Genomic DNA, 12,881 nt, shown 5'->3' with positions numbered 1-12,881 from the left:
TGGGAGTTACATGAAGTTACTTACCTGATTCAAACTCCTTGCTGTTATTATCCAGGAAATAGTATGATGAAAATATAACTGGCAGCACTGGGACCTGCGCTGCAATGGCAACATGAAAAGCCCCCTTCTTGAAAGGAAGAATATTTCCAGTGTTATTTCTGGTTCCTTCTGGGAAAACCCACATCTTTATCTGTTAATGAATACAAATCCAAATTACATGTTACAAACTGCAGAACAAGCAATGTTAAATCAACAAATCTTGCTTCAGACAACTACAATTTTTCATTCTTAAGGTTATATGAATCTACGTGAATTTATGAGTAATAAATAGTTGAATGGGGAAGTTTCGAAATTATTTTCTTTCCCAACAAATACCTGCATTAATAATCAAGAACATCGTTTGAAGAATACTATCCAATGGAATGTGCCAGTGTGTAGCCTGGTAGAAGTGTAATGATGTTTCAGAAGATTATGCTACCTCCACCTTCAGGTCTGAAGAAAACGCCAAAGAAACAAGCAAGCAACCCTCTGCTTGCTTGGCTTACATTTCAACCCTGAAGGTGATGGAAGTGTGTTCATCTGAAATGCCAGCAAACTTCTACTAGACTACATGGCATTGCATCCTCTTCACAGTCACTGCTGTGAGAACTTCAGATCTTACACTAACATTACCTGTTTGTTACTCTCTCTCTTCAGCAAGCAATGAAATAGGGCAATAATTATGTACGGTTTCAGATTGGATGTACATGAACAATACTGTGCTCCAATCTTTAGCCATACCCATCCCCATAACTCCACCTCTTTGACTTATTTCATTGGTTCCCCAACTTACAACAACATATAGATGTACCTGATGATGGTAGTGTATTGGCTGAAACATATTGTACAGTTTCATGATGAATGAATGGTTATATACGAACGACAAACTCAAAACATCACTGTAAGATGTAGCATCTGAGGTTCTCACAGCAGTGGTGATGAATAGTTATAATGCACTGTAATCTGTTGAAAGTAAACCAGCATTTCAGAGGAAGGTGTCATCTCCATCTTCATCTTCAGTGGATCAAAGAGTATGCCAGGCAAGAAACCAGCATTAAACACGCAGAAAGCAAGTTTTCAACAGACCACATGGTGTTATATCCAAAAGCTAGAACTCCTCATCAGTATATCAGTTTGACAGAAGATGGAAAATATACAGATGAATAGTTAAGACAACAACTGTGATTGCTGCAGTATCTCTGCTCCAAATCTGCCCATGTGCTACAGTATTTACAGTAGTCAGCACCAAACACCTGAACAGCAATTGATGGTAAATGGCAATAAACACATGTGCACACGCACGGATGGACACACACAAATAATAATTGCTAAGTAACCAATGGTGATAAACATATGTATGATACATTGGCAAAGCACACATGTGCAGACATAATACACATATATTCAAGATATTACACAAAAAATATTAACACAGCAATGTAACACTTTAAACAGTATAAATTATTTCCACTGTCTACCTTCAGCTCCACCACCACCATTTTAGATCTCCCTGCTGCTCATGCTAAGCATCTTTTCCTTTTAATCCTTTTTCTGATTCAATGTTGTTACTGTACAGAAAATAGTTACTTTTCATAATTTCATGTTACTGATGCAATATCCAAAACACTGGAATACTTTAGTAACTGTTACCCAAGAAGACTTAATTGTATAGTTGCCACCAAAACAAGGAAACTTTGCCACCATATACTGTATCATACATCAAATCATCAAGTGGTTAGTTAATTCTCTAACAGATGTCAACAGGAGGCTGGAAGAAAATACGAATGTCCTTATACAGTAAGGCCAGGAATGACAACTTACATAGTAGCACTTTTTGAGCATTTAGGCATAAAGATGTTAAGTCTGCTTGCCACACTGATTCAAGAAGGGTGTGTGGGGAGACACCTCACAGTATTTCGATGTACTCATAACCATTTGCACGCAAAATTCAAATTTTGGGAACTTTTGGATTGAACCATGTATGATAATACTTTCTATGACTTCATTGGAGCTTGCACCATTTAAATATTTACATTTGATAACATACCATAATACATATATCGCTGCAGGGCTAAAAAAAAGTGTAGAACAATACCAAAAGAGTGTTCTTTTCTGGCAAAATTAAAAAAAAAATATGAGAAACAATGAAATGCAACGAGTGCAACACAGTTTATTTGTTAATCAATGTAATAATGTGCATTATTTATTCATTTATTGCAAAATACTTCCCAAAATTTAAACCTAGGCACGTTTCTGTGTAGTCACCTTGTAAATGACATAATTATCTGCTCAATAATCTCCAATTTCCTCAGTTAAAACAAAGAATTCTGTTTCAAGTTAATGTCCACAGTTATATGGCTCTGCTTACACAGACAATGACAATATTAGGGTGAAACTGTGTTACAAATTAATGAACATTACAAGCTTAGAAATCCTGGCATGCAGGGTCTCTGAACTATATTTGGGAGGAACCCAGTTTGAGTTTCAACCACTGCTGGCTCTCGATACTGGAGTATTTCATGACTTCCCTTAGTCTTTCCAAGAAATTAATAGGATAATAGCTTCTTTGAATTGCACCATTTCATGCTACCTATCCTTTCTATTCTTACTTACTTACTTACTCATGGAGCTGAGCCCTTCTGGAGGAGCTGCAAATTCTGCAGCTACTCAAGAATTTCCCAGCATTTTATGGAACCCGAAGGTTCATTACCGTGTTCACAAGAGCCCTCCACTGGTCCCTATCCTGAGCCAGATCTATCCAATCCATCCCATCCCATCCTATCTCTCTAAGATCCATTCCAATATTGTCCACCCACCTACGCCTTGGTCTTCCCTGTGGTCTCTTTCCTTCTGGCTATCCCACCAATATCCTATACGCATTCGTCACCCCCATTCGGTCTACATGACCTGCCCACCTCATCCTCCTTGATTCTATTTCACATAATTCTGTTGCTTTTGGGGAATGTGACTAGTTCTACAGTGATCTGTTATTCATGTATATACTTTCACAAAGTGCTTTTTAAATTCCTTCTTTCTGCAGAAAAAGATATTGTTTAACATTACATTCTACAGACAACCTGAATTAAATTATACAAAATTATTAAAGTGATACATTATATCATTATTTACACACAATTAAAAATGGCTTGAGCAGACAGGCGAAGTACATTCTGGCAGAAAAAATAATCTCATTTCAATACCCAGACTAAAATTCAGGAACTGTGAAGAGGAGACAAATGTAAGCATGACACAAAAGGGAAACATAAATTACCACAAAGGACAAATACTTGGAAGACTTATTGTGGAGCATGACACAGAACTTGAATTTCAATATCTTTTGTTAGTACAGCAGATGTCCATAAGCTAAAATGAACAACAGTTCAAAAGAGGTGGTTAGTGAAGCAAAACTGTCATGTAGCATGCATTAAAAAATCCCAATAACAGAGAATAAGCAAATGTTTAAATTTTCTTAAGTCAAACTTTATCTTCAATCATTTCTGACCATTTCACATACAATAATTTATTGAAAATTTTCCATGTAGCTAGTCCGTCCATCCACCCACAACTCCTTTCATTACGTTATGAGATATAGGGTTTTCTTACATGTTACACACTGATGCAGTCACTGTCCAGATTATATAATATCTGCTGGTAGGATGACTGACAAATGGAAAAGGTTTTGATAAACACTGGTCATGCCCTGAGATACTACCTTGGCCTTTGTCTGGAGGGACTGAGGAAAACCACGAAAATCAACAGTATGGCTAGTGTCCCAGCCATGATTTGAATCAAGCACCTCCCTAATCCAAGTCCCAAGTGCTACTTCTAGACCAACATGTTCAGTAATAACTTTTGTTAGCATGGAGAAATGGCCATGGCTACATGGAACCTGCTCGATTGAAAATAGTACATATAAACCATTACATTTATATTATATATTATAACTGAATACATTTCTTAAATGTACTGAATATGAATGTATTTTATGAAGCATGCCAGTCCATCACCACACTGACAAACACCCACCATCAGCCCCATAATGCTACCATGAATAAGCCCCCTGTTTTGTCTGTCGTGACAGCTTGTCCGTCACTGACTGAGAAGAACAAAAGATGCATCCCTGAAAGCCACATTACCCATATATACTGCTGTAATAAAGAATAAAGCAATTGTTTAGAGAAATTAATTTACCACATGGTTCCAAGACATTCATAATAAGTGATTCATCCCATAACAGGTCTCTGAAAAATAAAATTTAACATTAGTAATTAACACAATTAACACATATCATTATCAGTGCCATTCACAAAAACTTATGCTTAAGATGACTAATACGGATATCACAAACGACACAACTATGTAATATAGTAATAAAACAAACGAGTGCAGGTTTGGGGAGAAAAAGAAGCAGGTGAATCCCACATAAGGCCTGCTTATATCATACATTAATATGTTTACTTGTGGTGTTAAAAAGAGCTAACATTTATATCAGAAGCATAACTGATATATGAATCTATGTAATGAAGTGGTTGTTCTGATTCATTTTTCAACACCTCCAAAACTGAATCTTAAGATAAGCTACCATTTAGCAAGCATCTTAAATGAGCATTAAAAAAAATTGGGCTGTTCAGGGGAAGGTGTGTATTTTAACAAAACACAGTCAATAATTCAATGAACTATTTATTTTATAAAGATATTCCTGAAACAGTCTATGGAGGCCCATAGGGTTGTGAGATATTGGGGCTCCCACACTATCTAGACAATCGGCTCACAGATGGTGGTGAGGTAATCAGTCTTACGCGCTGGCCGCCCTTTACCCCTCAGGAAGATTCCTGGTACTCATTTCTGTTAGAGGCTGAACCAACCCCAGGGCCATAGTGCGGCTGGAAGGATTGGGTCAACTGAAAATTCCAACAACCTCATTGGGAATAGAACCCGCAACCTTCCAGCTTGTAGCATAGTACCTCAACCAATTACGCTACTGAATGCCCCCAAGACTATATATATGAGGGAAACAATTTATCTGTTGACTGGAACAACTTCAAGAGAATTCCTTGTCAATTATTTTCTCATTTATTTTCTTTATGAAGCTTGTTTGCTCTTAAACTGCCTAGATGCAGACCTTCAGCTTCATCTTGATAAGTTGACCACAACTATATAACCAAATTCTTTTGTTAAAACCTGTATCTTCTTATTGCTGAACACCACAATATGGAAGTATCTGAGCTTGAAATTCTGCATGTCAGAGACAATTTTAGAAATTTCAGGTCATCTACTTCTGACACTCAGTTGGCTGTGTATATCCAGTTTTCTAGTCATTGTTGTTTTATGGCGCTGAAATGCCGTAAAGAATTTGAAGTGTTTCCAGACAAGGTAGAAATATTAGAGATTAATATATGAATAAAATGTCAAACCATGCACCTTTTTTTCCTTAATGAGAGTTGTTGCTTTGTTAATTGTAGCACGAGCTTTGTCTGAGTTAAGCCGATCTATAAATATGAGTCCACACAGCCAAGCAGCTAAACCGAAAGGCCATGCATAATACAGCTCTTTCTTGGCAACAACTGTGCATTTATCCATTACTGGCCAAATGTCAAACATTCCTGTAAGTAATAACAATAAAAATTAAAATTTTAATAGAAGAATTTGTGATGGTGGTGTCATTTTAATTGATGTTAAACATTTATAATACAGAATTTCTGTCACTGGAAGCAGACAAAAATGTATTTTAACTTCTACAATCTCTCCATGTTCATCTCCACTGAAGTGTAACTTCAGATAAATTTCAATATTTCAATATACTTCATTAATATTTGTAACATATTTCAGTTTCTGTGGTACAGATGAGATATTTCACTTTGTAACTGGAATGTCTTCATTACATAGGTTTATCTTTTGGTGTTATCACTGTCAGTGTTCTGCCACCCTTCAGCACTCAAGTTTTTGTTGTAATGTGCTAAGTAAATTTTCATGTTACCTTGAACACATTAAACAAATGAACACCTCAGTACTGATAAACTCAGAATGGAGAGTGTTTAACAGTGTTTTGCAAATGATTAATATCAGCAAACCTAAGTAACTAGGATTGCACTTTTTAACATATCCAGTCTCTCAAAAAAATCTATGCACACATTAATATTGACATTACATGAGTTAAGCAGGAATCATTAACATGAATACTGAGATATAACAGTAACACTACCATTCATTCATGACTAACATGATTTTTTATTCTGGTTGGCAACTAAATGTTGCTTATTGAGAATGACTAAAATGATTAAAATACAACTAGAATAATAAACAACTTGCCTAAAATATCCAGTGAACTTTGATGATTGGCCACAATAATGCAAGCTTGCTCCTTCTCTAGGTGTTCTTGCCCACGAAGTTCCCATTTTAATCCAACAAGACACGAGATGTGGCGGCAGAGTGAGGAGGCCAAACTGTGAAGCATAATAAATCCTGCGTTAGAATTCATAAAATGATTATCAATAATCTAGTCTAAAAAGCCCTAAAGAAAAAGCTATTTTGCGTAGGGAATTCCTTGACTAGATGAGCGACATAATCTTCTCCAAGAAGTCTGTTTTGTATACATGCGATATTTATTATTTAACAAGATATGAAAAAGGAATACACATACTTAATGGACTTCAAAATGGGTTGTTACTAAACAAATAACATACTGCGGTGCGTAAAGTGAGGAATAAACTGTATCGTACGTGAACGTTGTAATTTGAAAATACGTACAGCAGATTCTTTACATCCTTTGGCCGGCACATCATAATTGGAATTACCACGACAGCCGTCGTCATTACAATTCCATAATATATAAAGAACTTGAAGTAATATCTGAAAGCTTTACTACTTTCATACAAGAATGGCAATATTAATATAAATGCAACGAAAACCAACTCCAAAGAACTGGGCAACATTCTACTATTCAATGTACATGACCACAAACGACAAAACGCAACAATCATACTTTGACAGGTCGATAAATACCGATAAATACGATAACTATATGGCAAAGATAAAACCATAGTCGATAATTCTGTTATCGATGAATAAGTCGACTTCGATTTTCTTGCAGATTAGGAACATAGGATGGCACTTCTATGTAATTTCTTGAAAAATTCTACGCAGCGTCGCTTGCGAAAATTGTAAATTCTTATCGATAAATGAATGGTGTCTGATTTTGGCGCGAATAATGTCCACAAGGTGGCATAGAAATGGTATCGAAATGTTTAACGTTATCAGACTTTATTAACACTAATAATACTGATCACTTGCGAAGTACGCGAGGTTACTACAGCAGTGCCATGCAATTAAGCTCTCGCAGTAAGCAGTAGTTGCCAGTATTTGCTTCTGGCGGTTTCGCTTGTACGCCGACTGACATGGCGCTTTTGTCCTGCGGCCGGCTCAGGAACTACGATCGGAGCGGGCAATCTAGAAGGTTTTGAACGTTTCCTCATTTTCTACGCATTGATACATGAGCAGGCGTTACACAGTTCTATCGATATACCCGGCACGGATAATGTTAACTAAGATTATATCTGCAAGGTGGGCCTTGTGTGTTGTAACGTTCGAGCACTTCATAGATAACTCTCCGATTTATACGTCGCGTCTCAATCTTATTTATTGACGAAAACAGATGGCAGCAGTTATCACACGATATCACTCCCCCCGTTCTCCAAATAAAAAGAATTATGGCGGGCAACATGGCAAAACTTACCGAACTGTTATATCATTTATGTTGCTTGGGGCTCGTTGTCCCCGTTGTGGTGTGGAGCAGAGTTTGGTGGAATGCAAAATAAAATTAATGTGGTGGCTGTGTTTTGGGTGAAGTTTACTTAAATTGATTTATTGTGCATTTAAAGAAGGTACGTAGTATGCGTTAAGCTACAGAGCCATATGTAATTGTTATATTTGTAAGTTCTAAGTATATTTAATTGTTTAACTAAAATACGCCTCGGTCGTGTGGTAAGTTCAGCGTATTATTTTAGTTTATTGTAGCCATTAATTATTTTCAGATGAAGATGTAGCACTTTCGACTGTTAGGGTTCATATTCATCTATCTTACCCATTTGATAAAAATACTGGTTTGGAGGTTTGATATTGGGAGATACATTTTGTATGTGTTTATGGGAGAATCAGTTCAGTTCTTGGAACCCATTTTTTTCTATTATTTCGTCACCACAGTGTTTGTGTAGCTACACGATATCTCATGTGTTAACTAATATATGTCGTTGCTTTTCGTGTGCGAGTGGGGGTCATACTGAGGTATATGCAACTTTTCTTACATTCATTTTTTCACTTGTCTCCTGATCCTTCCTACATTGGTCGATGTTTGCAGAATGGGAGTGTTTATATTCAGTTTTTAATGTTTTATAAAATACCTCTTTGTATAGGATGAATTAAGCATTATAATAAAATTAAAGTGAATATATTAATAGTGTAGTCGGCATAGCGACTGGCTATGGGCTGACGACCGAGAAGCCGGAATTCGAGTCCCGTAGGGTCAAGAATTTTCACTTCACCATGTCATCCAGACCAGCTCTGGGGTCCACCCAACCTCCTATGCAGTGGGTACTGGGGGTTCTTTCCGGGGGTAAAGCGGCCGGGACGTGAAGCTGACCACTCAACTTCCACGTAGTGCCCAGGTCAAGAAATTGCGGATCTATACATCCACGCCCCCATACGTCTTCATGGCATAGTGCTTAATTAGTTAAGCACAGGAACAACTTTTTTTTTTATTGGCATTACAGCCCCCAGTGGACACAGGCCTACCTCCATGAAACTCTCCGTTTTCGGTTTTACTAGATCTTATACATACAGTAGGACTCCTTGGGCGGGTGATCAGCTCATCGCAAGGCCTCTACCTGTACACAAACACAGAAAAACGCACACACACAACCATGCCCTGAGTGGGATTCGAACCCACGATCCCGGCTTCAGAGCGAGCGAAGACAGTGCATGCCTTAGACCGCTCGGCTACCGTGACCGGCTAGGAAGAACTTTACCTTTATATTAATGTATCAAACATTAAAACATTGAAGATTTTAATTGTGATCACATGTCTCTGTATTTCAGTTTGCCGGATTCAGGTGGTATGCTCTGTGTATTTGTTGATATTGTGGAATTTGTTCTCTGTATGATCTGAAATGTAAATGCAGGGTTATTCCTGTACTATGTGTTTTTGTGTGTGTGCGTATGTGTGCTTTTGCTTACCTGGTGCTGTTCTAATTCTGTATTCTGATGGTTTGTGGGTGTGCAGTGTTTTGTTTCCTTACTGACACCCAGTTATTTTAACCGTGTAAACTGTGTCATACGCTGTTTCTAAATGCAACTAGAGTTCCCTTAAACTTTTGTGTATACCAGGGCACTTTTTCTCTTTTTGAAATCGTAAAGGCGTCCTTTGCAACACTGACAGTTCTCGATCTTAAACCATTTGGAAAAAACGGTTGGCATCTGTCTTGATCATTGGTCCATTATTCATTATGGCATATGGTCTTTCCTTGTGAAACCATTAAAAACACATGGTTTCCAAATTGCCATTCTCACTGTTGCTCATTTGTTTCCATCAGTAATTTTATGGCGTATTGTTTATTTAGTTAAGCACAGGGACAACTTTTATATGCTGATTTAGTCTATTATGCATTAGTTTTTCAGGTAATTTTGTAAAGGTTGTTAACAATGTTATTGGTCTATAATTTTTTTCTATAATTTTCTCCCACTTTATATGTGGGTTCCTCTTTAAGATACTGAAGGGATGTGTGACTAAGTGGCATACTTATTTCATATCTGCATTTTAATATTCTTTCTGAATTCATTCATTCATTTCCTCTATTTTCCATATATCTGTACAGGCAAAAAACCTAAGATGTGGAAATAGTCCCTTTGATAATAGATGTATACATGCAATAAATTACATAAGTCAACCATAATACCATCATAACCTTGGAATTTTTTAATTTCAATTACTTCAGAGTATACTTTATTTCAATCTCAGTTGTAGGTATTAACTTCATTTCTGGTACGAGTATATTATCATTCTTAAATGTGTGTAGGAGTTTAATGGCCTCATTCTTATCAGAGGTTTTTTTTTGTTAATTTCTCAGCTATAGTTGTGAAATATTTAATGAATTTGCTATTTCATTAGGATTATTTCTTTTGCTCTTTTGCAGTTGAGTTTGTGTTATGATATCCATTCCTTGAATTTTAACTGCTTCTTTTTAATTATCTTCCAGGTTTTTTCTATTTTGTCCTCTGATTTACTTATCGAGCTATAATAATGTGTTTTCTTCACTTCTTATATTAATTTTGCAAGTACAATGCAGTATTTCTTATAGTGTGATTTCAGCCTATCGTCACCCAATTTTGTAAGTAGACTATATGAGGTTCAATGTTTACATGATATTCTTATACCCTTAGTTATCCAGTTGTTAGTTACATCTTCCTTCTTTTTATATTCTAGTGGAAAGCTTTTTTCAAAATTGAATAAGGAAATATTAAGAAAGATGAAATTTACTATTAACATTTTCTTGGTTATAAACTTTTTCCCAGTTTTCATTTTGTAGTGCAGGTTGAAAATTTGTAATTTTTACCCCATGAATCTCTCTAAATGCATTTTTATGCTTATTTTGCATCATAGTTTCCAAATTATCAAGTATTAATACTTGACCATCGCAATCCAAAAGACCATTTAAAGCAGGATAAACTTGGAATTTTTTATAAATAATTTTACCCAAGAAGAAAGTATCTATCAGTGAGATAGAGATCAAACTTGTTCTCGTTGGAAAGTCGGTTATACTAAATTAATAGAGATTGTAGTTGTTCTTTTTCATAACTTTCAATGGGTAATTTATATTTGTATCAACATAAATTATTGATTCCAATTTTGTGCTTTCTAGAAATAGAAGTATAGAATTCAGCTGCTCAATAAATTGGTTAAAATCCCGATCTGGATCTCTGTACAAACGCAAAGTACATAGTTTCATTTTATTTATAGATATTTTTAGAGCACATGCTTCAAACATTTTTTCTATTCTTCAATTGGATAGGTCCAGCACTTGATATACTATATTGTCTTTAACTAAAATATAAACTCCACTATTCCTAAATATGCTATGTGGAAATCCAATTACCATTTTATATTCTAACATAGAAAATGTCAATAACTCATTTACACTCAACTATTGCTCACTCATACATACAATATCAGGTTTGTTGCATTTATCATTTAGAAAAATAATTAGTTCCCCCTCTTTGCCTTTTATGCTTCATATGTTCTGGTGATATATAGCAAGTGATAATTTGTATAATATTCCCCATCCTATTATTAGGTGTCATTCCCATAAAAAGCACTGTCTCATAGTTGGATTTTTCCTATGTCTTTCTGAGGATAAAGTTTGCAATACTGTATTAGTTACACTGTTTCCCATTTGATTTTATCGATGCAATTTATTTTCATGTCAGGCAAATTGGGTTTTCAACTTGGGGTTTACACTGTTGCACTTTGATTTTTCCTGTTAAAGCAGCCAATAATTTGTCCATGCCAGAGTTCCTGAAGTGCAGTCTTTATCTTGTCCTCTCTTGTTAAGTCCATGATCATTGTAGATGTGTGTCCATGCCTACTGGTGCCACAGAAGTATGTTGAAATAATTGAGATGTTTCCTCATCTGTCATCTGTACATCAACATAGCCTCTACAGCTGAATAATTATGAAATCTTTAATAACATTATATAGGCTTCGGTTTGTTGCTGCAGGCCTCTACAGCTGAATAATTATGAAATCTTTAATAACCTTATATAGGCTTCGGTTTGTTGCTGCAGAAAGTAATATGTGCCCATGATGTATTAGGATTTGAGTTTATTAAGATTTACTGTCATCTGGTATATAACGCCGTATAGTATGGTAGATTACTGCGTGAGTTTCTGTGGAACCTCCTATTATCCTGAATATGGAGGCAGCAGATATCTCAGAAATGTTGGTATTATTTATCAAAGCACATGACAGTAATCTCAAACTGTATTTGTTTAGGGGAGATCAGGTAATAGGAAGACTGGACAGGATAGTGAAAGTAAACCAAGTGGAAGGTCATTGGGTCACTTGAACCATGCACTTACCGAAGAGAAATGGGACTGGTGTTGCATTTATGAAACACCATGTAAGGCAAATTTGTCCTTGTGCTTAACTAATTAAGCACTATGCCATGAAGGCGTATGGACGAGTGGATGTATAGAGCCACATTTTCTTTACCTCGGCACTAGTTGGAGGTGAGTAGTCAGCTTCATGCCCCACCCGATTTACCCCCGGCGAAAGAGCTCTCGGTACCCATTGGATAGGAGGCTTGACCCTATTGGGGCTCGAGGGTTCCTTAAATATTAAATTACTAAGATTCAAATGAATCCATCATTTCAGTCTGTGTTGTTTGTATCACGGAGAATTGATTGGGATGTTGGTAAGGTCAATTACAGTACCTGATGAAAATTGAAAACCGTCGAACGGTCAATGTTTCTGTAAATTAGTCTTGAACAACCCATAGCTTGAGCGTTCTTCTCTCCCGTTTCCTGGCGTATACGAAATACAGTGTGTCCGGGAAAGGGGTGAAAAAAAATCGTACAAAGGAAAAATATTTGTTTTACAGACGACGTGGTCTAATAGTTTAGTTGAATAACTTTTTGGTGACCTAGGAAGTTCCAGTGTGAGCACCATTAGCTGCTGGACACATCCGATAGAAAGTCGATCTTTTGCCACGTGTTCACAAGCGTAATTTCGGTCACTGATGCAGACACCTCCGTGATGTGATATCGGAGAGTTCGAAAGTCTGAAATTTTATCCT

General features: G+C 36.4%; 1 protein-coding gene across 1 annotated transcript in view; it reads right to left on the bottom strand.

The window, feature by feature from the left end:
* The window catches only part of LOC111865299 (1-acyl-sn-glycerol-3-phosphate acyltransferase alpha), a 9,463-nt gene extending 2,413 nt beyond the window's left edge, over positions 1 to 7,050 (bottom strand). The window contains exons 1-4 of the mRNA XM_023853199.2: positions 6,787 to 7,050; positions 6,349 to 6,482; positions 5,461 to 5,642; positions 25 to 190 (exon numbers count right to left, since the gene is read on the bottom strand). Coding sequence (XP_023708967.2) covers positions 25 to 190; positions 5,461 to 5,642; positions 6,349 to 6,482; positions 6,787 to 7,019 — 715 coding nt within the window. The 5' untranslated portion in view covers positions 7,020 to 7,050. The remainder of the gene's footprint in view (positions 1 to 24; positions 191 to 5,460; positions 5,643 to 6,348; positions 6,483 to 6,786) is intronic.
* Positions 7,051 to 12,881: the final 5,831 nt, after the last annotated feature.

The sequence above is a fragment of the Cryptotermes secundus genome, unplaced genomic scaffold (assembly GCF_002891405.2).
Source record: "Cryptotermes secundus unplaced genomic scaffold, Csec_1.0 scaffold3139, whole genome shotgun sequence".
Classification (NCBI taxonomy): domain Eukaryota; kingdom Metazoa; phylum Arthropoda; class Insecta; order Blattodea; family Kalotermitidae; genus Cryptotermes; species Cryptotermes secundus.
The sequence above is the reverse complement of the archived record's forward strand: the minus strand, read 5'-3'. Positions and strand labels throughout refer to the sequence as shown.